The sequence below is a fragment of the Pristis pectinata genome, chromosome 6 (genome assembly GCF_009764475.1).
Source record: "Pristis pectinata isolate sPriPec2 chromosome 6, sPriPec2.1.pri, whole genome shotgun sequence".
Classification (NCBI taxonomy): domain Eukaryota; kingdom Metazoa; phylum Chordata; class Chondrichthyes; order Rhinopristiformes; family Pristidae; genus Pristis; species Pristis pectinata.
The window spans coordinates 46,232,962-46,260,132 of NC_067410.1; the positions used below are offsets into that span (position 1 = coordinate 46,232,962).

Genomic DNA, 27,171 nt, shown 5'->3' on the forward strand with positions numbered 1-27,171 from the left:
AAGAGATAATGTCCAGGGTGGATGGGGTCTTTGATTATGCTGGCTGCTTTACCGAGGTAGCAAGGAGCATAGACAGAGTCCATGGAGGGGAAGCTGGTTTTCATGATGTGAGGTGTGCTGAGCTGGGTCCACAACTTTATGCACTTTCTTGTAGTCTCGAGTGGAGCAGTTACCATCCCAAGCCGTAATGCATCCAGATAAAATGCTTTCTATGGTACATCGATAAAAATTGGCGAGGGTCAATGGGGACGTGCCCAATTTCTTTAGCCTCCTGAGGAAGTAGAGGTGCTTTCTTGGCCATGGCATCTGTGGTTGGACCAGGACAGGCTATTAGTGATGTTCACTCCTAGGAATGAAGCTTTCAACCTTCTCGACCTCAGCACCGTTGATGTAAACAGGAAAATGTGCACCACCCCCTTCCTGAAGCTGATGACCAGCTCTTTCGTTTTGCTGACATTGAGGGAAAGGTTGTTGTCATGACACCATGTCACTAGGCGCTCTACCTCCTTTGACTGATCGTTATTTGAGAGATGGCCCACTACGGTGGTGTCACCTGCAAGCTTGTAGATGGAGTTAGAGCAGAATCTGGCCGCGCAGTCAAGAGTGTCAAGGGGGCTGAGGATGCTGCCCTGTGCGGCACCAGTGTTGGGGATAATCGTGGCGGAGGTGTTGCTGTCTATACTTAACGATTTGTGGTCTGTTTGGTCAGGAAGCCGAAGATCCAGTTGCAAAGGGAGGTGTTGAGTCCCATGTATAGGAGTTTGCAGATGAGTTTGTTTGGAGTTATAGTATTGAAGACACAACCGAAGTCAATGAATAGTAGTCTAGCCCAGGTGTCTTTACTATCCAGATGCTCCAGAGATGAGTGTAGGGCCAGGGAGATAGCGTCCGCCATGGACCTGTTTTGACAGTAAGTGAATGGCAGTGGGCCAAGGTTGCCTGGGAGGTTTGGAGTTAATGCATGTCATGACCAGCCTCTCAAAGCACTTCATGATGGTGGATGTCAGAGCCACCGGGTGGTAGTTGTTAAGGCACGTTACCTTATTTTTCTTTAAGTACCAGGATGATAGTGGTCATGTTGAAGCAGGTGGGAACCTCAGATTGAAGCAGGGAGAGGTTAAAAATGTCTGCAAGTACCTCCACCAGCTGATCTGCACAGGATCTAAGGACATGGCCGGGGACTCCATCTGGGCCAGATGAAGCCTTCGCACCAACTACAAAGTACTAGTAAGGAGTGTGATGGAATATTCTTCACTTGTGTGGATCAACATAGCTTCAACAACACTCAAGAAACTCAACATCATTCAGGTCAAAGCAGCCTGCTTGATTGGCTCCACTTTAAACATTCACTCCCTCCATCACTGGCACATTGTGGCTGCAGTATTGATCAACAACAAAGTGCACTGCAGGAACTCCTCTACGTTTGTACTTCAGTGTTACAGGCCGTGCTTGCCTGATATATAATATATATTATAGTGGCATGCAAACGTTTGGGCACCCCTGGTCAAAATATCTGTTACTGTGAATAGCTAAGCGAGTAAAAGACCAGATTTCCAAAAGGCATGGTTAAAGATGACACATTTCTTTAATATTTTAAGCAAGATTACTTTTTTATTTCCATCTTTTACAATTTCAAAATAACAAAAAAGGAAAAGGGCCCAAAGCAGAACTTTGGGGACCCTGCATGGTCAGTACTTAGTAACACCCCCTTTGGCAAGTATCACAGCTTGTAAACGCTTTCTGTAGCCAGCTAAGAGTCTTTCAATTCTTGTTTGAGGGATTTTCGCCCATTGTTCCTTGCAAAAAGCTTCTAGTTCTGTGAGATTCTAGGGCGGTCTTGCATGCACTGCTCTTTTGAGGTCTATCCACAGATTTTCAATGATGTTTAGGTCATGGGACTGTGAGGGCCGTGGCAAAACCTTCAGCTTGTGCCTCTTGAGGTGGTCCATTGTGGATTTTGGGGTGTGTTTAGGATCATTATCGTTGTAGAAGCCATCCTCTTTTCATCTTCAGCTTTTTTACATACAGTGTGATGTTTGCTTCCAGAATTTGCTGGTATTTAATTGAATTCATTCTTCCCTCTACCAGTGAAATGTTCCCTGTGCCACTGGCTGCAACACCAGCCCAAAGCATGATCGATCCACCCCCGTGCTTAACAGTTGGAGAGGTGTTCTTTTCATGAAATTCTGCACCCTTTTTTCTCCAAACATTCTAACTTCATGTCCCCATGACTTGTTTCCAAAATGCATCAGGCTTGTTTAGATGTTCCTTTGCAAACTTCTGATGCTGAATTTTGTGGTGAGGATGCAGGAAACACACTCACTCACTCACACACTCACACTTTATAATACTGCAACATGGTTATACGTTGCAATTCCCATACAAGACGGTCTGATTTTTGTTTTGTTTACTTTGTTCAGGATGACATTAGCCACAGGCCCCACCAGGAAACTAATCAACCTCCTGAGCTATGCAGTTGCACGTGGTCCTTGCTGGACTTGCAACAAGCCACTGATAACTTCAATGAAAGGTATAAGATTGGCCAAGGTACATTTGGCCACGTCTACAAAGCTAAACGGTTCAATACTGAATATGCCATAAAACTGCTAAATAAGGTAAGTCTCTTCATTGTTTCTGACAGGTGACCGAGTGATGATCCTGTTGACCAATGTGTAGCTTGCTTTTTACTATTCTGAATCTTAATAATGCATAATTATATTTAGATATTATAAGGATATAGTAATTTCAGTAATGTTTAGTACAATGCTTTAGCAATCTCTGTAATTTTACAAAATACATGAGGGAAAGCAAAAATTAATGCCTGCAACCTGAGATAAAAGGATTGGCTTTTAATCGATTTTCATGGGAGGGGACTGTCTCCACATGCATCAAATTGGATGGCAAACTATCCCATCCTAAAGAGATGTTAACTCCTGGAGTTCACCTACAAAGGCTCCTTCAATTTCTCGCATCATCCCTATAGGAAGTACTTATACACGATGGATAGAAATGGTGTTCAGGGAACAGAAGGCAACTATTGGGGTCCGTAAGGAACAGATCCCAGAATTCAAATAAATGCTATGGAGGAGGATTGGGAGGCCAGCGTGGTAGAGGGACAAAGTCCAGGATATTGGGAAGCCCAAAAGTTTCCTAGTGACTCCAAATACAGCACTCTTGTACTCCTAGTCTAAAACAAATTTAGTTTGCTTTTCTGTGGCTTTCTAACTTTTGGTGAAGCCTGCAGATGTCTACCTCAACTGGTGCATAAAATTTGTATAGGAATCTGTTGGATTGAATAATATTTCCAGCTTTATTTATGCATATTTGTTACGGGATGCCCCTACATAATACCACACATGCAAACTCAAATAAGTGCTTAGAGGTATTCCACGTCGTTAAACTGAGTTCTACAGAGCTCACTTCCCTGTCATCCCTTCTCAGATGGTTTGATAATCCAGGAGACTGTATACCTTACAGTGAAAGACAGGCTATTTAGGACTCGGAAGGAGACCACGTGGATAATCATTGTGCAACTGATTCTTGGTCTGACTAGTTCAGTATCAAGTGGGATAGGAAGGACCTTCACCTAAGTTTTCATTGCCAACGTGCTATCAGATTATTTGTCCAATATCTACTCCTTAATGAGTCATGTTTTCTCCATGCCTGCTCTGGGGTGATCAAAGCCTTTTTCTTCATCACTAACTGCTAATTCCATTCTGTTCTCTGGCTATTACAGGCTAAACTAGCCCAGTAACCTGACTGAGTTGAACTTCCAAACCCATTGTAGGATGCATTTCTGTAATGTCACCCATCTTTGACCAAACTTGTGTTCTGCCTTCCTAGCCTTTACTTTTTGAGCTGTTCTGTTTTCTGTTCCAAAATGCGTTGAGGTGCTTTGCTGTGCACTTGCCTAATTGTGTGGCAGTGATCACCGAGCAATCATGTGTAGAAGTCTGTTTTATAAATTTTGCTTTTTATATGTGTGTTACGGTGTTGTATTTTCTCTTGAACAGCTCGAGGATGTCAAGTTGAAAATCACACGGGATTTTTTTTGCAGAGAGGTTGAGACTCTCTACCAGTAAGTATAATGTGGCGGCTATGTGCCAAGATGTTAGTGTGCCTTGAGACATTTTTATAATGAGAAACACATGGTGTTGTGTCTGCACCATTATATGTATACCCATAATTCGTGTCCACTGACTCCCTGATTTTAATTGTATTGCCTGGGTAGACTTGTTATGCGTTGGGATCAAGAGAATCAGGAAGGATTGGAGGGAGTTCCTTGGCCATGAATAATGGCAGTAACAATATAGGATATAAAGAGCATAAAAGTAAATGTTTATCACCTCTATGTTTGACCACCTCTATAGGTTTATACTTAAACTTATATCTCTTAATGTCTCATTATAGAGAGAAAATGTTTCCGTAAGCTTGTCCTTGAAGTTGTCTGGTACATCTGTGCTTGGGTCATGTGTAATTGATTTATTATTGTCACATGTACCAAGATACAGTGGAAAAACTTTGTTTTGCGTGCCATCCATAGAGATTATTCCAAGCATAAGTACATTGAGGTAGTACAAGGGGAAAAGCAATAACAGAATTCAGAATATAGTGTTACAATTACAGAGAAAGTGGAGTGCAGGTGGACAAATAAGCTGCAAGGGCTATGACAAGGTCTTAGGCACAATAATGCCATGGTGTCAGGCATCAGATGTGTGAAAAATCTTTGTTTTATCAGTACTTCAGTTGCAGTTAAACAATCTGCATTTATTTATTGACACAGGTCAGAACACCAAACTGGTGCTACCTTACTCTATCAATGATGGGTTGGGCAAAAGGGACAATACGGAAAAAAATTTAACTATTGTCCTACCATAGATGGAGTCCTTTTGTTCTACAGCTCACTTATCTTTCTTTTTCAATCTTTTTATTAGTTTTCAAATTAATACAGATTAATATATCAATGTTTATACATGTAGTACAAAGAGATCAGGAGAACAATCATGACATGGATAATCATAAAGAACAATAGAGTATAAAAAGAAATCTGTAGATCCAATGATCCATTAGTGAATGAATATAATATAAAAGAAAAAGATTTATTATAAAATATAAAAAAGGGAAAAAAACCCAAAACAATAAGAAAAATTATAAACAATGTATCAAACCAAACTAAGCTTAAAAAATATTCAAAAAAAACAAAAAAACTGGACTAAAATTTCTCAATAGAAACAGCAATATTATGTCATCAACTCCGTTCCTCTAAATTGAAAGGTTATTATAAGGGGATCTATATCATGTGAAAACATTGAATAGATGGACTCCAAACTTCCTCAAATTTAAGTGAAGGATCAACAGTACCACTCCTAATTTTTTCCAAGTTTAAACATGATATAGTTTGAGAGAACCATTGAAAAGTAGTAGGGGGTATTGGATCCTTCCATTTAAGCAAAATGGATCGTTTGGCCATTAATGTAACAAAGGCAATCATACGGTAAGCAGAGGCAGATAGATGGCCAGATTCTATCCTTGGTAAACCAAAAATTGCAGTGATAGGATGAGGTCATAAATCAATCTTCAATACATTTGAAATAATGTTAAAAATATCTTTCCAATATTTTTCCAAAAGAGGACAGGACCAAAACATATGTGTCAAAGAAGCCACATTCGATTTACATCTGTCACATATAGGATTTATATGTTGATAAAAACAGGCTAGCTTATCTTTTGACATATGGATCCTGTGAACTACCTTAAACTGTATCAAAGAATGCCTAGCACAATTTGAAGATGTATTAACTAAATGAAGAATTTTCTTCCAAGTCTCTGTAGGTATAGATGTCTGGAGTTCACTTTCCCATTCGTTCTTAATTTTGTCCAGTGGTTCTGAACGAATTTTCATAATTAAATCATAAATTATTGCTATCAAGCCCTTCTGACAAGGATTAAAACCAAAAATTTTTTCTGTAATTTCAGTTTTGTAAGGTGTGGGAAAAGAGGGTATAGTAGCTTTTAAAAAACTTCTAATTTGCAAATATCAAAAAAAGGCACTTATCATTTTGGAATTATTATTAGGTTTTGTCAGGTCTAGAATAAAGATAAGAATCTAACTGGAAGTCTCCCGATTCCAATTGGCATTTAAATACTGAATGTTGATGGATCATCCATACTGATGTAATTGGATATTCCAGCAGAGTTTCTTTGCTCTTGCAGAGCATTCAGCAAATTATTGGAGTTTAATCTAAACTATGACACCTTGTTCATGAGGTGAGTCTGATGATGGTCACCATCAACCAATGAATGATTAGACTTGAACATTATTCCATGTTGTTAGACGGTCTTGATTTTTGCAGGGACACTATCTTACAGTACATTTTGTATGTCTTAAAGTTTTTATTCCTTTGGAAAATAATATAACAATGAAATGGAAGGTCACTCAGTGATTTATCTGTTAGTAATCTCTACAGGAAACAGGTGAGCTTCTGTTCTATTCACAAGGATCAGGTTGACAGTCTTTCAGTCCTGAGAGACAATTATTTCAATCTAGGTAGTTTTTTTTTAAACCATAATCAGTGTAGATTAAACATTGACTCCTTTTTTTTCTTGTGATCTTTTACTTGAACTTGTCTTCATAAAGATAATGTAAAATGTGTTTGTAAATTCTAAGCAAAATAAACCACTAAGTAACAGGATCTTGAAGTTCTGGACCTCTGAAGCCTTGCTTACTTTGTGATGATGGAGACCTGTTGGATGTTAAAAGAAGTTGTAATCCAGTTCCCCATGTACTTATGTAGTGCTCACCGCCTTTACAAGAAGCTGATGTGTGACATCTACTGGTGGAAAACTGCACAGCAGTATGTTCAGCCTATCCTCCCATTTTTATCAGAAAACTAATGTACTAAACTGAACAACTGCTCCTTGTATGGCTTCATCTCTGAAATCCAGCTTCAGGCATCAGTGAAATGAAACTCTAAACCAGGAGTTCAAAGCAACTAATAAGCCTTACAATGTCTTACTCAGTATCAGTCAGTTGATCTAGTCACGTAGCCATAAATATGACTGGCAGTTGGGTCTATGTGACTTCAGTGCTATGTTCATTATCTGCTAACTAGTTGAATTGCTTCAGAAATGGTCTCCCTCAAGATTTTGTGGAGACAGGAGGAAAGTCTTAAAAGTTAGTGGAAGTATTGTGTCTCCCCATTTCCCCTGGGATTAAAAGGGAACTACGCATTTGGGGAGCCTTTTCCAGCATCCATCCTATTGTGAGTGCAAGATTAGTACAGATGGGTAATTGACATTTGGCATGGACAAGATCTAAGTCATAGAGTCTACAGAAACAGGCCCCTCAAATCACCAAGATTTAGACACTTCATTTCACATTAATAGAAGCTGTAGGAAAGCCTTGTGACTTGCTGTACTATTCCATTCATCAGGAGTCAGACAGATATTAATTAACAATAGATTTGCAGTTTTTTTTAATATTAAAAAGCTTCCATTTGCAAAATTTTAAAATAGAGGTAAAGTATTACAGCATAATGTGAGGTCATTTGGGCCCTTGGGTTTGTGCTGCCTTTCCTTGAGCAAGGAGTCAATCCCATTCCCCTACTCTTACACTATAGTCCCAAAAATTAATTCTCCTCCACTGCCAATCTAATTCCCCATTGGAATCCCTGATTGTTTCTTCCACCTTATAGACAGTGAGTTCCAGTTGGTAACCAGTTTCCATGTATATAAAGTTTCTCATTACATTTCACCCTGTTGTGTGAAATCATTCTTCTAACTGTCTTAAGGATCAAGGACTCTGGACTTGAGCTTTGTAGACAAAAACTAGTTTAATCACAAAGGCAAACGCGGGACAGAATGGATGGGAACAGCCACATGCTCACTCACACACAGATTACCACTAACTCGAGAGGAAGTGCAACTGGGGTAAAATACACTCTAATATATACACACACACACACACACACACACAATAATACACACAAGCACACAGTAGCAATGTACAACTTCAGGATATAACACTTCAATGCCCGTCCCACACTAGCATTGGCCCTTAACGCTCCCTGAGTCTGAGTGAAACACTCCCTGACCATATGGTGATGCACTCTTACCAATGATCTCTGCAGCATTGTCTCACTACTCCTGGGGTCGTCGAAAGAGGAAGGGTTAGGGGAAGCAGCCCTTTTTATGGTGCTAGGAGGCTGGGTGGAGCCTCACTGTTGTGATTTAAACGAGCCAATGGTGTGGGAGTCAAAGACAAAGGTTCCTGCCACAACCAATGGTCAGGCAGGTTCAGAGACAAAGGATACTGGTCAGGCAGGTTCAGATGCAAAAGGTACTCTCACACCTGATGGGTGGGTGGAGCTGCACCTTGATTGACAGTAGTATCACTTCTGATCAGAGGAACAATGCTGTCCTCCGGTCAGCGGGGGTCAGTGTCGTTACTGTCATGTGACATCCATGTGGATTTCTCACAACGTTCCACCCCTCAGAAGTTAGATGACTCGTCAATCAAGGGGGGAGCTATCAGGGTACACAGAAACCATAATCAACAAAAGGAGGGCAATGGCCATTGGGTGACAGTAGCCCAACATTCCCCAGTGACCCAAATGGCCACTTGTTTCCCATAAGGTGTCGTGCTGGGGGAGCTGTTCCCTTGGTTCTGGGTTTTGGCCACCGAGTCCCCGAAGTGAGCAGCCAGGTTGGAGTGGTTGCTGGATTTATCAGAGATAAAGGTGCAGCACTCCTTTGTAATCATCGCACATCTACCACCATTCGCAGTGAGTGGACCATCCAGGGCCGTCTGATTCCACCAGCTTACCAGCCTGACTGCAGCCAGCTCCGCTGCCGTCGTAGTTTCTCATGGGACAGTCTGGCCGTGCAATACGGGAGGCAGGCTATCCTCTCGAGCCTCTCCACCTCCGCGATGGCCCTGCTGTCCCTGTACCCGCTGTGTGCTGGGTGCTCCCCCTGTTCATCAAGTGTGGATTCAGGGCACCGTCAAACACTGGAAGACAGCAACTGTACCAGCCCGTGGGGAGCCACGGCTAGGTACTGGAGCTGGAGATCCAGTGGGTCCCGTTCAGAGTTCAGGGAGCCCCAGCTTAGCGGCACCATCAGCAGTGGTCATGGGGCACCTGGACACTAGTCTCGCTCAAACTCACAACGGCCAACTGAAAAGATGGAACTGTACTCATCCTGGAGTCTACACCAGCATTCCCTTGGCGTGCTCAGTAACTGCAGAATACTTTGAGGGTCGGGACTCGTGTGGAGGTCAAATTGTATAAAGGGAAATACCAGCTCCTAAAACACCCACCCCATTCGGAATCTCTGGAAGAAATGTGCCATGGTGGGGGAAATGATGAGGAGCTGCCATCCAGCCCCCCAGAACATGGATATAACGAGCCCGACAGGCACAACAGGGAGACCGAACCGCGCAACACCGACGCAACAGAGATAAAAGGAAAACTAATAAAAACAAGAGGGTCCATGTAAACAGTCCATTCTGACAAGTAGCCAAAGGAATCATCGTCGATGGCAAGGCTTCAACGGCATGTGCCTGGATTCAGGGGTAGATTCAACCATTCCACATGCTCCACGGTTCCGTCTTTGGAGGTGCTGGCGGATCCGTGAGTAATTTCAAGGGAAGGTTGAGCAGACATCTCGTCAATCATCACAGTCAGCAGGAAGAGATGGAGGGGGGAGGGAGCAGTGCCATCGTCCTGTAGCAGGGGAAACAAACTCATTCCCAGCGGATCAGGTGTTGGGTATGGAGACAGGACAGGTTAGTTCGACCCGGAGTCGCGACCCAACGAGTGTCCCCAGCACCACGCGCAACGACTTCCCCCTTCTGAGGGGGGCCTTGTGGCTGTCAGACCCAGACCCTCCTGGACTCCTCAGTCCCGGGGGATTTGGGGTCTCGCAAGTCGGATGGTAGGGAGTAAGCCAGATGGCAGGATAATGGAGACCCCCCCCTTGGCCAGTGGGCCGTGTGTTCAGCTGATCGACAGCCTGCTGTAGCACGCCAGACCACCCCTGCAGTGTGCGGGAGGGTGTCAGTGTGCTTATTGTCTCCTTCAGTAGGCTGTTCATCCTCTCGATCGGGCCCAATGCCTGGGGATGGTAAGGGATGTGAAACAGCCATGAGATCCCCTGCTCTGCCGCCCAGTTTTGTACCTTGGCCCCCGCGAAGTTGGAGCCCTGATCGGACTGTACCTCCCACGGTACTCCACAGATGGAGGAGAGGTACTGCAATCCCTTGACGGTGCTGCTCTGGTCAGCCCTTTCACAGGGCACCGCCACCAGGACACCTGAGTACGTGTCCACCATCGTTAGGGCATATTGCTTTCTGTTATGGCGTGGGAGTGGTCCGATATAATCTAGCTGCCACACGCGATCTGCTCCTGTGCCATGGTGAATATGGCCCGGTGGCCCCGTCGGCCAAACTCGTGGTTTCACCTGCTGGCAGATGGGGCAGTTCAAGACCGTGGTCTTACGCTGGTCCATCGTAAGGGCGACCCCAAACCGTTCTGCCCAGCGACGTGTACCGTCAGCCCCTAGGTGGCCGCTCTTACAGTATGCCCATGCAGCTAGGGCACTGAAGTCAGGTTCATTGGGGGAAGGCTAGCGCAACACCTCTGGGCAGCCTGGTCCACCGTGACATTGTGGATGGCCTCCTGGGTCTTTCTGTGTATATGGGCATCCACTTGGTGGACCGATATGCGTCTCTGGGTCGCTTGGTCCTAGATATAGCGCCAATGTTTCTGGCCCCAGAGGGGGTGTCCATGAATTTCCCACCCCGTTTCATGCCACCGCACCATCCACACCGCCATACCGTTGGCCACTGCCCAAGAGTCGGTATAGATGTGGGCTGGCCCAGTGGAGTTCTGTAGCGTGAGAACCACTGCTGCTAGCTCCCAATTGACTGGACCCTCCCCCTCCCTCTTTTGTCATGGTTTTCCCCGTGGCGGGATGAAGTGCTGCCGCCATCCAATGTTGCTTCCCATTTTTCCAGCGGCTGGAGCCGTCTGTGAACCAGGCATGCCTCTTCTGTTCGGAATCAAGGGAGTCGAAAGGTTGGCCCCAGGACATGGGGGAGGGTGTGATCTCAGGAATGTCTGGGAGTGATTCCTGGGATTGAAGAAAGGACATGACCGCTTCGTGGAGGCGGCTGACCCTTTCTGGAACGGGCCGAGCCTGGTCCGCGATGTACCACTTCCACTTCACCACCAAGGACTTCTGGGCTCGGCCCTCTTTGTGAGTGGAGTCGGAGGACTTGACCTATCGCATGATGGGCAGATGGGGGTGAAGGATGACTGGGTCAGTGCCAGTTTGGTGCTCTGTGGTGAGGAGCGCCAGGTAACAGGCCAGCAGCTGGCACTCGAAAGGGCTGTAGCGGGCAGCAGCCTCCGGCAGGGGCTTGGTCCAGAAGCCAAGCGGGACTCTGCGCCCCTGGGTCCTTTGCCAGAGGATCCATTCAGCGACCGACTCGCACCTGGAGACTTGTAATTCAAAGGGGACCCCTTTCTGGCAGGGGGGCAAGGGGCAGGGCTTGCTCCACAGCTTGCTTCGCTGTCTCAAAGGCAGCCTGCTGTTCAGGCCCCCAGGAAAATGTGGCCTTTTTTCGGGAAACCCTATGGAGGGGTCTCAGGATCATAGTAAGGTGTGGGATATGCCGTCTCCAGTAACCAAGGAGTCCCACGAACCTCTATCTGTTTTGTTCTTGGGGACAGCAAAATTCAAAATTTTGTTACGGGCTGGCTCAGGGATCTCTCTCCCGCCGGCATGCCAGCGGATTCCTAAGAACAATACATCCTGGGCTGGGCCTTGCACCTTTTCCGTCTTAATGGCCCAGCCCCGCTCTCTGAGAGAGGAAATTACCATGTCAAGGGCTTCTGCAACAATGGCCTCAGAATGGCCTTGCAGCAAGACATCATCAATGTTATGGGTGGCTACCACCCCCGGGGGGGAGTTCAATGGTCTGCAAATCCTGTGCAATTATCCCATGGCATATGGTTGGACTGTGGATGTACCCTTGGGGGAGGCATCTAAATGTGTATTGCCTCCCGTCCCAGGTAAAGGCAAACTGATCCTGGGAGGTATCATGGAGGGGGATGGAGAAGAAAGCATTGGCCAGATCTATAACAGCATACCATGACTTGTCTGGGCGCCCTGACACATTCTCCACGAGGTTGACCATATCGGGTACTGCGGAAGCGAGTGGGGGGGGGGGCCGCCTTGTTCAACTGCCGGTCGTCCACCGTCATGCGCCAGGTCCCATTCTTTTTCCGGACGGGCCAGATGGGGCTATTGAAAGGGGAGGCAGCAGGCCTAATAACTCCCTCCCGCAGCAAGGCTTGCACAGCCTCTGTGATATCCTGGTGTCCTCCTGGTGCCCTATACTGTTGACTGTAGACTACCTGTGAGGGAGGGACAATGACAACTGGCTCCCAATCAGCCGCCCCGACTACCACCATGGCTCAGGCGACTCCGAAAGTAAACTTGCCCCGACTAGTGTGTAGGGACTGTCCAGTTAGGACAGTTATCCCCAGTATACACTCGAGCGAGTCCGCAATTAAAACGGCCACCGTTCGAGGGGGTTTGGTTCCCGACAGCCATGTGGACCTTGATTTCCTTTGCTGGCAAAAGGGAACCCCCCCAACCCCTCAATTTGCATCTGTGGCCCCTTCCAAATCACAGGGTTCCCTGGTACAATGGTGTGCTGGGCACCTGTGTTGACAAGTGCCATCCACCTCTGTGCGTTCCCTTTTCCCCAGTGTATTGCTACAGGTATGTGTGGCCTCAGATCCCCCGGGCGCGGAAGGGTGACGGAGCAGACACACTGGGGACCCTGGCCTTCATCCTATGGGAGGGGGCTGGGGGTCTGTCACTCCGTGGGTGAGGGCTCTTGTGGGTGGAACTGGGCCATCTCCTGCCACAACAGGTCCCGTAGCTGAGCTATGAGTGCAGGAGAGGCCATTTCAGGTAAGGGAGGAGCAGAGGCAATGTCAGCCTCTGCAGGGGCAGCCCAGATGGCCCGGCGGTTGGGGGCACCCACGAGTCAGGCTTGGAGTCGGGGTGGCCTCGGGTCTTTCCGCAGTCAGGCTCCTCCCCACAAAGCTCCTTCCAGCGCACATGGAGAGCGGAGGTCAGAGTTCCATCTATACTCGCACCATCCACCCCTGCGCGCAACAGATCTAAGTACAGCTGCCTGTGCGTGGGACAGGCGGAGGTGTCCCCAGCCCTCATCTCCGCTCTGCGGACCTTGGCGGGTGTCCCCCGCTTCATGTACTCCAATCCCTCCAGGAGGGTGATAGCATCCCGTACGGTCTTCCCCCCCCGATCAGTCCCATGAGGGGCAGGACCACCGGTCTCAATTCGGGGCACGCGGTGGCGACTAGGTAGCCTGCTAGCGCGCTGGTCGCCACGGTATTTTCTAAAAGCTCCAGGTCACCTGCCCTCTTGTAAATACCTGTCACCAGCACCCACTCTGTAATGATCCCTGCGCCCTCGCTGACCGTACTCCACTGGGGTCTCCCGAATAGGTCCCATTCTAGGAGGGTAGGGTACCGGGTCCTTACTGTGGTCACTACCCGGTTCCACAGCATGGCATCGTTCCCAGCCCTCCCTGGTGGCACCCGCAGGGCGTTGTTGATGCTTTACTGGTCGGACAGGCTCCCCAGGGCACACGCCTCCTGGTGGGAGAGGCTCACATTGGAGGCCCCCCCATCCCACAGCAGGAGCAACCACGCATCCAGGTGCTCGCCCGGCTGCTGGCGATACCGGTCCACCAGCTGCGTTAACTTCTTGATGGAGAAGTCCCGGATCTCCGTGACCTCGGAGGGCTCCGTGCATTCTCCCCCAGGGCTGCCTCATCCCCATTCCCCTCCCTCGTGGACCGGACCTGGGACCGTGTTCGGATGGGTCGAGCCTGCAAGAGCTCGGGGGCACAGGGTAGTGGTCGGGCTTGGAGGGGCTCCTGCTCTTCAAGGGCCCCTTCCTCGTCCGTGTCCATCCATATGTCCCCGTCCCCAAGCCATGTGTCTAGCTGGTTGCCGCGCCGGACCAGGGCTCGGATTTTAAAGGGATCTGGTTGCCAGCCAGCTCTGCGGGTGGCTTGTGCCTGCTGCACCTGGACCAGCCAGCAGGTGACCTCAGTACCCCGGACCTCAAGGTCATTGGCCCAGGTCTGGGCAGTTTGGACCACCTCCTGGAGTGTGCAACACCTTTGTCGGAGGGTCTCTGTCTCTGTCTCTCTTTCCCTTACTGAGCAGGTATCCTGCAACTGGCCAGTAATCTCGACCTGGCGCTTCAGGAGGTATGCTAGGAGCCAGATGGCACCCCTCGGGCTCCCTCTGGCACTGGGGAACCCTGACTGCTGGAGGAGGGCCACCACGTGGTGACCCAGTTTCTCATCACGTGGATCTAACTGCTCAGCCCAGTCCACGGGCTTGCCATGGTTTGCCAGCAGGCTGGCCAAGCTCCCAAATCCCTCACTCTCGTCTGTCCACCCTGGGATCCTCTCCTCTGTATCTGTGCTAGCCTTGTATCCCCAGTTCCAAAACATTCTCCCCGCGTTTGTGTCCAGCCAAAATCCTCAAGATCCAGCTCGCAGCACCAAATGTTGTGTGAAATCGTTCTTTTAACTGTCTTAAGGATCAAGGACTCTGGACTCAAGCTTTGTAGACCAAAACTAGTTTAATCACAAAGGCAAACACGGGACAGACACGCACAGGATACCACGAACACGAGAGGGGAAGCACAACTGGGGTAAAATACACTCACACACATGCAATAATACACACACGCACACAGTAACAATGTACAACTTCAGGATATAACACTTCAATGCCCGTCCCACACTAGCATTGGCCCTTAACGCTCCCTGAGTCTGAGTGAAATGCTCCCTGACCATGTGGTGATGCACTCTTACCAATGATCTCTGCAGCATTGTCTCACTACTCCTGGGGTCATTGAAAGAGGAAGGGTTAGGGGAAGCAGCCCTTTTTATGGTGCTAGGAGGCTGGGTGGAGCCTCACTGTTGTGATTTAAACGAGCCAATGGTGTGGAAGTCAAAAACAAAGGTTCCTGCCACAGCAAATGGTCAGGCAGGTTCAGAGACAAAGGATACTGGTCAGGCAGGTTCAGATGCAAAAGGTACTCTCACACCTGAGGGGTGGGTGGAGCTGCACCTTGATTGACAGTAGTATCACTTCCGATCAGAGGAACAATGCTGTCCTCTGGTCAGCGGAGGTCAGTGTCGTTACTGTCATGTGACAACCATGAGGATTTCTCATTTTCTCATTGCTTTAAAAGAGTTCACTTGGTCCCTAAGATGTCTGCAAATGGGAGTAGCTTGGCTTTATCCTATCTGAACTAATTGCAATCGTGTACACTCTTATAAAGGGTTTGCTCTTGCATCCCAAACACATGCAAGTTGGTAGGTTAATTGGCCACTGTAAATCGTACCTAGTGTAAAGGTAAGTGGAACAACCTATGGGGGGGTTGAGGGGAATGTGGGGAGAATAAAATCAAATTGAATGGGTGCTGGACAATTGGCCCAGATTTAGTGGGCCATAAGGGTCTAGTTTCAGGCTGTACGACTCTAAGTGTTCTCCAAACCTTTCTCCAGAGTTTACTAGCCCAGCATTTCCTGTCTAACCCGATAACTCATCCTGGGGGTAAATTTTGTCTTGATCACTAGCATGCAACCTGGCAAAGCAATCTTAATCCAGTTTCCTCTTTCTAGTCCTTGTTACATCCCAACCAACAACAATGGTATTGCCAGGGCTGGAAAATTTTAGCAATGAGGAAGGTTGAAGTTGTTTTCTGTGGAATACAGGAGGCTGAGGAGCAACTTAATTGAGGTGCATAACATTATGGGGGACTTGGATTGAACAAATGGGAGAGACTCTTAATAGAGGGAACAAAAACTGGGGGAGTGGGGGGAGAGGGTGGACTCGTATTGATAGAAGGATTAGAGATGGGAAGAGGAATTCTTTTTTACCAAGATGTGGATGTATCTGGTTTACGGTTTATTATTATTGTCACATGTACCGAGATAGTGAAAAACTTCTGTTTATGTGCCATCCAGACAGATCATGTCATACACAAGTACAATAGGGTAGAAAAAAGGAAAACAGAATGCAGAATATAGTGTTACAGTGACAAAGTGCAGTGCAGGTAGACAAATAAAGTGCAAGGGCCATGATGAGGTAGATTAAGAGATCAAGAATTCAACTTTAGCGTATGAGAGGTCAGTTCAAGAGTCAATGGTGTGGGAGTATGGCAGGGCAGAAACTATCATTTGGATATGCTCTTGAAAAGCAGTGACCTGCAGGGCAACAGACCCAGAACCGAAATGTGGTTTTCCAGCCAGCACAGACATAATAGGCTGAACGGCCTTTTTCTGTGTCATAATTTTTTTTGTGACCCCCATGAAGAAGCTGCTGACCTGCTCCCAGGTGTCTGTCAATGCTCCAAATTAATTATCCACTTAGAGGAACTTGGGTTGATATTTCAACTTCTTCCCAGGTGATCAAAAACTCACTCTTACTTTTCCCTTTTATCGCTGTTAAGACTGAAAGTTCACAATCTTGATAAAGGAATATAGCCAATGTTCCAACAGAGTAGGTAATGCCCAATCTGACTCACCAGTTCAAAACATACATTCACAGGAACACAATAACTTAGGAGCAGGAGGAGGCCACTCATCCCCTCAAGCCTGCCCCGCCATTCAATATGATCATAGCCTACCTAAACTGGCCTCAACTCCTCCTCTTCTGTGCTACTTTCCCATAACCCTCAATTTCTCTTTCAAATATTTATCCATGTCCATCTTAAATATATCTAATGATCTAGCCTCCACCACCATCTGGGGCACAGAGTGCCAGAGATTAACTACTGTCTAAGAGAGGAAATTTCTACACACCTCTGTTTTAAATGAACAGCCCCTTACTTTGTAGCTTTGTCCCCTTGCTCATGGCTGTCTCACTAATGGAAACATATCAACATCTACCCTGTTATGGCCCCTCATGATCTTGTATGTTTGAATAAGGTCACCCTGCATTCGCTTAAATAATACTAAATAATTAATCTCCAAGGAATACAGCTCCATTTAGACATAAGAATCAGGAGAAGTAGTAGTCCATCCTGCCCTTCCAACTTGTTCCACTGTTCAATACAATATGGTTGATTAGATTGCAACCCTAACTGTGCTTTTCCATCTACCCATGATAACCTTTCACCTTTTTGCTTAGCAAGAATCTATCTACCTCTGCCTTAAACATATTCAGCTTCCACCACCCTTTAAGGAAGAGAGTTCCAAATATTCACAACACTCTGAGCAAAAAAAAAGCACTTCATCTTCCTTGGATGGGTGACAACTTATTTTTAAATGATGACCCCGAGCATTAGATTCTCCCACAAAAAGCATCCTCTGCACGTCCACCCAGCCGAGGTCCTTCAGAATCTTAGTTTCATCATCTCTTATTCCAGTGGACACAAGCCTAGGCGGTCCTACTTTTCCTCATAAGACAACCCAGGTATGTGTTCTAGGTATGTGTCGTAAACTTTCACTGTTCTACTTCCGACATACTTGCAGCTTTTCTTAAATAAGATGACCAATACTATGCACAGTGCTCCTGATGTGATCTCACCAATGTCCTCTATAATAGCACCATAATCTTTTTTTTAAATCAATTCACCAAGCAGCATACAATGACATTCTAAAAATTTCCTACTTGCGTTCTATGAGTCATGAACTACAATAACCAAATCCCATTGCAACTCAGGTAAAAGATTTTTGTTTTATTTTTTCTGGCCAAAATAAACAATTTTTCATTTCCCATATCATATTCCATTTACTGGATGTTCTCACTCATTTACTTATCTATATCCCTTTGTTGCTTCCTTATGCCCTCTTCACAGCTTGCTTTCTTACCTATCTTTGCATTATCAGCAAATTTAACAACCGCACCTTTGATACCTTCATTCAGGTCATTTATGTATATTGTAAAAGGTTGAAGCCCCAGCATGATCCGTGAGGTTCACTACATCTTGCCAACCAGCAAGAAAACTGTTTCCTGTCACCCAGCCAATCTTGAGTCCATGCCATTTATTGTCTCCTATAACTTACTTCTTGCAATGACTTTTGATGCACCTTCTTATCAAATGTCTTTTGGAAATCTTAAACTTAGTTCATCCACTGTTTTCCCTTATTCCAAGGTGCACATTACTTCTTAATAATACTCCAATAAATTGGTCAAACATGATTTGCCTTTCACAAAACCAAAGTGGCTTTATCCAATTACCTTATGTTTTTTGGTACCCCATTCTAATGTTAAACAACAAAATTACTTTAGCTTTTTCTCTGCTCCACAAAATGAGATGTACAAAGTAGAAATACTTTGCACAAAAGGGAAGAGTATGGAGAGTGTGATTTGCTGCTGCAGTGATGTCCTGACTTCATATTAAAGTTTTTGAACTTGACTTTTTTTCTTTTGCTCCTCCAGGTATCGACACTCTAACATTATGGCTCTAGAAGGCTATTGTGCTGAAAATGATTCTTACTGCCTTATTTATCAGTATATGTCCAATGGCTCCCTTGAGGACAAGCTTCAGTGCAAAGTACGCAGCTGTTATTTTATTTTTAATTAAAATAAATCAAACGGAATATGCCTCTTCCTCCTACTGGTCACATTACAGTAAGAACATTCTTTTATGTTAATTTGGTTTCCCCTCTATAATCTGATGAATGCAAATGAGCAATGGTTCAGAGTTTTAGCAACTATTTGCAGTAAACACTTAAGGAAGGAAGGATTTTTATTTGGGTAGAATTTTAATGAATCCAGGTTTCCTGAAGCACAGTGTTGTCCTTGCTTTAAGGGTGGGAAACAGCAGATGATTTGTTTACTGTAATGAAATAACAGCAAGATTTATTTCAAGATGTTGGTGTATGAATATTATCCAGGACATCCAAAGAACTTCCCTGGTTCTCTGTGGCCAATACAATTGAACCTTTGAATCCACTTGAATCTCATCGGCACTCCCATTAGTTGTAGTATGAAAATAAAAAAAACTTGCAGATGCTGGATTCTGAATAAAAACAGGAAATGGTAGAAACACTCATTTGTCAGGCATCATCTGTGGAACAGGAAACAGAGTTAATGTTTCAAGTCCAGGCCCCTTTGTCAGAACTGGGAGAGAGAAAACAAGTTAGTTTTCATTAGTGGGGGAGGGATGGGACAAGTTTGCATAAAAAAGTTATTAAAACACTTGCATAGAAATTACTTTAGTTCCATATTAAGGGTGCTAAACAGGCTCTTAATATTGATGAATGGGAGGTCACCAAAGAAACTGTCAAACTGGAATATTCTTGTTTTATCCTTATTGTGGCTTACTACTTTTAAGAAGCAGTAAACCTGATTTGTGCATTTGCAGACAACAGCAACAGCATTCACGTGCAATCCCAGGGCAGCAATATTAAATCAATCTCACTGAAAATTAGGTCATATTGGGTGGTGGGGATTGCAAAATAAAAACTGAGATGGGGGGGGGGGAATATCAGAGGAGGAGAGCAGGTGAATCTCTTAAAGAAAAGCCCCCTATCTCCCGATGGCATGGAGCATGCTTACTGAACCCCATTGTAGTAGATGGCCCAATCAACCATTTACCAACAGCTGCCTCCAAGCCACAGAGTTATCAGTTCACAGAAACCTTAATCTGTACCAAGGCCTGTCAACAACAGATTTTTATTTAATAAATATTACAGGGGATTATTTTTTACCACAGAAAATCACATCTTGTTGGGGATGGGAGTTAGCTTGTGTCTTGTTCTAAACCTTCAGCATGATGTACTCCTTGTTGAGCTGTAATTTAGTTACGAAGTCATGACCTTTTATCCAATTTCTGTTAGCAAGTAATTAATGAGTGTCACGCACATTGATGATAACATCAACTGTGTGGAATATTATAGGGATATGACACTGGCATCGGGGCGAATTGAAACTGGAACTGACCAGTGGAATCTTCGAGAGGAAATGGGTGCATACACTTCAAAACAAGCCCCAGGTTACCATTTACCCATAAAAATGTTTGTTTTCTTTCTAATCCAGTTTCCAACATCTTTTCTGTTTCAGAATCCTGCCGATATGATTTTATGGGAAACGCGTATTAAGATTGCAGTTGGAACAGCAAGGGCAGTACAATACTTGCATCAGTGTAATGTACCTCTAATACATGGAAATATAAAAAGGTAAAAGTGTTGTTCCCAAAACTTTGATTCACCAAGTCTAATTACTTTTGTTCTAATTGGAAAAGTAGTGGGCTAAGATTCCTTGTCAGTAGCACTAAGCATATATACAGTGCAGCTGAGTGCTCCACTCTGATTCTGAAATTCAACAGGTTGGAAAGTGGAATCTCTGCTATATAGCACATTTAGTGCTACTGATCGCAGATGAATTTCCAGGCTGTAGTTTTGGGAAGCTGCAGAAATGTGAATTGTTGCCATCTTCCAGCACAGTTTCCCTGATTTCATTCTCTTCATAATCTGCTCCTAAAGGCATTAACCCTGCTGGATGCCGTCAGCCTTTTGATGCCTCACAGAAAATTGTTAATTAGAATTTCTTTTACTTTTGAAGTGGTATGTGTTTTCCCCAAGGGTCTTTCTAAAAGTCCCATAAAACTCACAGGGTTCCCGGAAGAGTTTTGCAGGGTTTCCCTTGTTTTCTTCTTGCACCTATCCTCTGAGTTCGGGTAAAATCAGTCAAGGTTCATAGTGCAGTGCAGCAAAGAACTTTTGAAGTCTTTTAATTGACCAAATGTAAAATAATGAAATCTGGGTTGGAGAAAGCTCTAAGGCCAAACATATAGAGGGGGAGACAGCGGCTTTCATCACATCCAGCAGTAGGCGATGAGGGAGGCAGTAGGACCCAGATGGTCTGACAACACATAGCGCAAGTGCTGCCAGTCCCCAGCAATGACCCACACTCATCATGCTGGCCAGGATGCAGTAATGAACTCCACATTACAGCACAGAGTGGCTGCACCCTTCCCCACCGCACCCACCAGCCCATCTAACGCCAAGCCCTCTTGGGCAGATTCTCCTCTCACAGCCATGAGGTCATGGGAGCACCAGCAGAGGGCAGGGGATCAGACCAGGATCCCAGCACACAGGTTCCAGGTACAGCAGCGTGCAGCAGCAGGGAGAGCAGTTGTTTGCATTGGGTTCCTAGCACAGAAGGATGCAATAGTGGATGGGGAGGTATTGGTTGCAGGTTCCTAGCATAACAGCACACAGTTGAATGGGTGTCTGTTTTAAAGTTTGGTGGAGTTTGTATTTGTGAGAGTGAAGAGCACCATACAACTCTGTGTTATGCCAGGTATTGCTCAGCTGGATACCAGTGTTATTATCAAAGCTTCTAATAAAGTTTCCCAATCCAGTGCTTTACCAATCAGTGCTCTGTGGGATACTGCTAGGCTTGGATACCAGTGTATTGACATACCTTTCAATCTGGCTTCCAAATCTACCAAAGCCAACCCATCCTTCCTACCTTCGTAGCTTGCTTTATTTCACATTGAACTAAATCACTTTCAGTCTCTATGTAAAGTTCTATCATATTATGATCACTATTCCCAAAAGGACCTCTAATTAGGTAATTAATGTTTCTCATTGCACGTTACTGGATCTAAAATAGCCTGTTCTGTTATTGGTTTCTCAATACACTGATCAATACACTTTTATAAACTTCCATTATTATTCATCCCCCATGATTTATGTTGTACCCTATATTAACACTTTTTTTGGGGCCTGTAGACATCTCCCATCAATGCTTTCCATTCTCTTGCTGTTTCCTAGCTGATTCTACTTGATATTCCTGGCTAACATTCTTTCTCTACACTGCTTTTATCTCATCTTTTATTATAAAGGCTATTCCTCTCCCTTTTCCATTTTGCCTATCTCTTCTAAAAGCTAAGAATCCTGAAATATTTAATTCCCACTCTTGGTCACTTTGCAACCATGTCACTGTAATGACCATAGATCAGTTCTATTTATTTCTATCTATGTCAAACTTAAACAAAAAAAAGTAAGCTCCCCAGACGTAAATGTCCCCCTGGACCACAGTGCTATGATCAATTTGTTCATCCTTCTTGTTGCCTCTGCTTAATGCTCACATGGGCTGCATGAATTACCTAGCTGGTGGACAATTGCAAGGGTTCATTTACCTCCTACGCTAACTCTGTATCTTCAAATCTGTTTCACGTATCTGCCACCGCCCCCGCCCCCCCCCCCCCCCCCCAACTCCTGCCCAATCCTGCAATACTTTGATGTAAGAGGGGTAACCACTCCTGGAACAAGTATCCTGGGTACTTTGCCCTTGTGTTGTAGTGTCCAAATCCCAGTCTCCAGCTCATTAGCTCTGAATGCAAGTTCATGGACCTGCAGACATCTACTGCTGACGTAGTTGTTGTAGGCTCCCATGTACTGCAGGTGCATCACATTGGCTGCACTGCAAAGTCTGTCTTGATTTTTTTTAACAATTTAATTTATTTAGTTCTTTAAATATAAAGCTAAGGCTTTGGTCTTATCTCACCAAATTTCCTTACTTTAGTGAGTAACTCTGTAGAACCTACAGACTTTTGGGATTAAAGTGATGTAGTTGAAATAAGGATAATGTAATCCCCATTCCACATATCCAGAGTGACACAGTTTTGAACTCTAAGATGAGATTTCCAAAATAAAAAAACATACTTACTTATATTATACATTGGGAACTTGAAAGAAATTTTTAATGGTATTTAATATTTAATGATAATTGTAGTCATCAAGTATCAAAACATTCTGAACATCCAAGAATATGACATATTTGCTGGAAGTTTAAAGCTATGATTAAGGTTAATTCACATAATTATATTTAATAAAAATGCCTTCTTTCTGCAGTTCAAATATTCTGCTAGATGAATATTTTACACCAAAACTGGGAGACTTTGGGCTGGTGAAGATTGGCCCTCTTAGCACAGATGCTAGTCAAATCAACAGCCATACCACGTTAAAGACCAAGACTTTACAGAGACCTCTAGCCTACCTACCGGATGAGTTTGTGCGACACAGGTGGCTGTCTGAAAAAGTTGACACCTTCAGTTTTGGAATAGTAAGTGGTTCCTGAATGATGTATTTGATTATTAATCAAATTAATCTAATCTTGGATTGAGGCTTCATTCAGAATAATATGACTGGCTTTGAGCTTCCTTTTGCATATTGGCACATTATCAAGAATTTGGACAAAATAACTTCTGGAATTTAGAGCTCTAATTCAAGGAGGATTCAGAATTTATTTTCATTGGGACAAAAAGCAAAATAATGAATTCACATTCAATGAAAATCCCAAAACAAAACTGCAGATGTTGGAATTCTGAAATAAAAACAGAAAATACTGAAAATACTCAACAGGTCAGACAGCATGCATGAAAAGAGGAACAGAGTTATGTTTCAGGTGGAAGACCCTTTGTCTGGCAATCCAAGTATTAATTGTGTTTCTCTTTGTCTTACTAAAGAGGACCAGAGTTTTCTGTTTTGATTTTATTTTCATTCAATAGAGAAGATAAAACTTGAATATAATCCAGATCTTTCCTTTTTGCATTTTCCTCCACTTACCACCATTTTTGCCCAATGTATCATTACAACTCATGGATCTATTGAGTTTCCATGCTGCGGTTTGAAAACTGATGTGTTTGCGGCTTGACAGTCAACATATACATTCTGTGAGAGGATGATGCATTTTGAAATGCACTAAGTGACAATAAAAAGTCACTAAATGACATTTTAAAAAAAACAGCAGTGAAGTGAAAATATTATAGGGCAATAGGTGTAAAGATATTCTTTCAGTACAGTATACTTTAAAAATATCTTATAGTTCTTAAAAGCGTAAACTACAATATGAGAACTCAAACAGAGCTATATTTGAATGAATGTCCTCTCACTCAGGTTCTAATTGGTAGCTGGCTTGATTCCATCCAGGGCTTTCCTTCCTGAAATTAGGAAGAATTCACTGACACAAACCCACACATAAGCATTTGATGAGATCGTGAGGCACTACCCATAATATGCCTGTCCCTTCCTCCATTCTTTATGGAAAACAATCAACATATCATGTATTAAAACCATGATGATTATTTTATCCATGTGCTTTTTCTGTAGCTTTTGAAGCTCGTGTCATTTTAATTTTTATCACAGGTTCTTGCTGAAATTCTGACTGGTATGAAAGCAGTGGATGAAAGCAGGCAACCAGCATTTCTGGTAAGAAGACACAAGTGATGTATGCTGTAAGGTTTTACAATGGATGCACATTGACACCATTCTGCTAAGTAATAACGGTTTATTGAATCAGCATTTACACATAATTTATCAAGCAGTAGTTTTGCTACCCTGTTTATACATATTTCCATCCTGATATTGAATAGAAGACTTGTCAGTTCACCGAGTAGTGGATACCTTCAGGTTATTAGCTTTGTCCAACTGCAAATAAGATGACTTCACTCGGGTTTTCTTCATTTCTTCTTGTTTCCTTCTGATTCCATTTAACAAAAGCCATCCTTTTTGTATCCAATTTAAGGGCTTTTTGATCCCTAACGTTAATCACTAAACTTATTTACATTCAGCACCTCTGTTGTCTAACTACAAGTGAGCATGTAGGTAAGATGGGCAAAGCCCACACAGCACTAAGGTTCTGGAAGATCATTTGTTAATGACCTGCATGCATACTCTAGCTATTTTCTTGTTCAATTATTACTTAACAGCAGTGCAGACAGTAGGGACCATGAAGCTTCCAACATAAAACCCTCCACTAATGCAGCTACATCCATTCATTGGCCTGTATTCCACCACTGAGATACTGTCCTATGTAGTTAATGACCCATAGGCAGTTGATGTTCATTGTACTATCTCCTTGTCTATTCTGGTGAATTAATTTCCCAGTACAAACATTCACCATGATAAACAGCAATTCTTCTGATGTTCATCTCTTAGTTTGGCCAAGGCAGAGAGATCTGTCTTTATATTTCTTTCTCCTTTATTTCAGCTAATTCCTTAACATCTCTGTCACCTACAAAGGCCTTTCTATGTTTATTCTTTACCATAAACCTGACAAAACAACCCATGAGAATTATAACACTCGTAACCTGAGAATGTATGTTTTGATTAGGTTTATTGATTAGCTCAATCGACACAAGATCAAAAAGAGATGTGACCTGGTCAAATCAGCTGCACTCGAAGCTATTTCTTACAGTGCATCTTCAGCGGTCTCCTTTCATCTGATGTATAACCAGGATACAGTGCCACAAACTATCTCAGAGACTGCCTTCTTTATTTGCCCTCTATTTATGCCATTCTCACCAGAGCTTTTGAGAGTTCTGTCTTAAGCTCTGCTTTGCGTCTTTACCCCTTTCTTTTCCTTCTACCTATATCATAATCATGCAGCAGCACCTTCTTTAAGTGAAGATCTCCATTTGTAAATGATTCGCTCGCTGCAAAATAGTACTCATTTGTGTAAATGATTTGGGAATCTATTTAAACTGTGGTCCTGCAGAGGTGGTTTTACTCAGATCTGCCCTGAATATGTTCAATTCTGACATAAATAATTATTTTCTCTCATTTAACATCTTTTTTGCCTTAATAAGCACCAAAACTTTTAATACATGAAAATGTATTTATCTATGTACAGGATATATATAATGCACTAACTTATCTTCATGTTAAACAGAAAGATCTTGTGTTGGAAGAGCTGGAGGCAGAAAAGCAAATGAAAAATGGAGCAGATCCAGAGAAAACAGCATACAAAATTTGTCAGCTGTATCTGGATACAAAAGCAGGTCTTCTTCCTCTTAATTTTGCAGTTAGGTTTGCTATAATCGCCTGCCTGTGCATCAAAAAGAAGACACTCAAGATGACGGAGGTAAATAAAAAAGTGACTTGCTATATGAAGAAAGAAAAACAAATTTGGGCTATTAGAACAGATTTATAATGATTGGAAAATCGACCGTGTTAACATCTAATAAGTTCAGCAGACTATTGAAGGAAAGCGAAATATAGGAATATGGAGATGAGACAATCATATTGAATTATAACTGGAGTCTGTGCAGAAAATAATCACCAACAAATGTTTATTGGGCCAAGGGTTGTAAGCTGCATGTGATTTTTGTAATACTGTATTGTTACCAATGCTGTGCTTTGAAAATCAAGTATCTGTTTCCCTGTTAGATAACCATTCAAAATTATTTCCATCTATGGTTTCAAATCTAAAATTAGGCACTACTGCAGTGGATCCAGAGCTGAACAGTTCCAATACACATAATTTCTTATTATCCCTCATGGATAATGAGAAATTCTGTGTTTCTTATTCAACCTCTTTGAAGCCGAACACTCAGGAAGGATTGTGGAACAGCTTCCTTAAGTTCAGCGGCCCATGGAAATTTGCTCCATGACGACAAACAAGCCACGATACTAACCAATCTCAATAAAGACTAGAGTCTGTGTTATTCAAATCTTTTTCTCACCACAACATTGTATCTCACCTCCATGCAGAAAAGAATATATCTTTGAAGATGTGTTAGATTCCAGGGCAGATGCCAAGATGCTTTTAGCCTGTGATGATACAATTTCCTCTTACATTGACAGAATCATTCGGGATAGAAACAGGCCCCTTCAGCCCACTCGTCCATGTTGACCTCAATGCCCATCCACACTAATCTTATTTGCCTGCATCCCTCTACGCCTTTGCTAATTAATTTTCTGTCCAAGTGCCTTTTAAACATAATTGTATCTGCCTCTATCACCTCCTCTGACAGCTTGTTCCAGGTAACCACCGCTATCAGTGTGGAAAAACTTCTACACTAACTGGATGCTCAGAAAGTAGCACGTCTGCCTAGATTATAACCCATGAAGAACCCACCAATTAGGTCCAGGAACGATGTAATGGAAACCATGTTGACCAGATGTGTCGTAAGGCAAGCCATTGCCAGGTTCTCCAGAATGGCTTTGCACTAGCTTGTTCCATTATCTGGTTCACGATCTTAAATGTGTCATCAAGTTCTCCATTCGATCAAAATCTGCAAGGCGAAGGCAGAGTATCACTGTAAATTTAAATGACTTTCATACCTTTTGATGGAGGGTGG

The 27,171-nt window shown here is 43.9% G+C and overlaps 1 protein-coding gene across 3 annotated transcripts in view; it reads left to right on the forward strand.

The window, feature by feature from the left end:
- Window positions 1-27,171, forward strand: part of LOC127571824 (interleukin-1 receptor-associated kinase-like 2) — a 57,296-nt gene that overhangs the window by 18,604 nt on the left and 11,521 nt on the right. For all 3 annotated transcript variants that reach the window (XM_052018560.1, XM_052018562.1, XM_052018561.1), the window contains exons 5-11: window positions 2,421-2,615; window positions 4,014-4,078; window positions 18,516-18,630; window positions 20,142-20,257; window positions 22,943-23,153; window positions 24,236-24,298; window positions 25,761-25,952. In XM_052018560.1, the coding sequence (XP_051874520.1) occupies window positions 2,421-2,615; window positions 4,014-4,078; window positions 18,516-18,630; window positions 20,142-20,257; window positions 22,943-23,153; window positions 24,236-24,298; window positions 25,761-25,952 (957 nt within the window). The remainder of the gene's footprint in view (window positions 1-2,420; window positions 2,616-4,013; window positions 4,079-18,515; window positions 18,631-20,141; window positions 20,258-22,942; window positions 23,154-24,235; window positions 24,299-25,760; window positions 25,953-27,171) is intronic.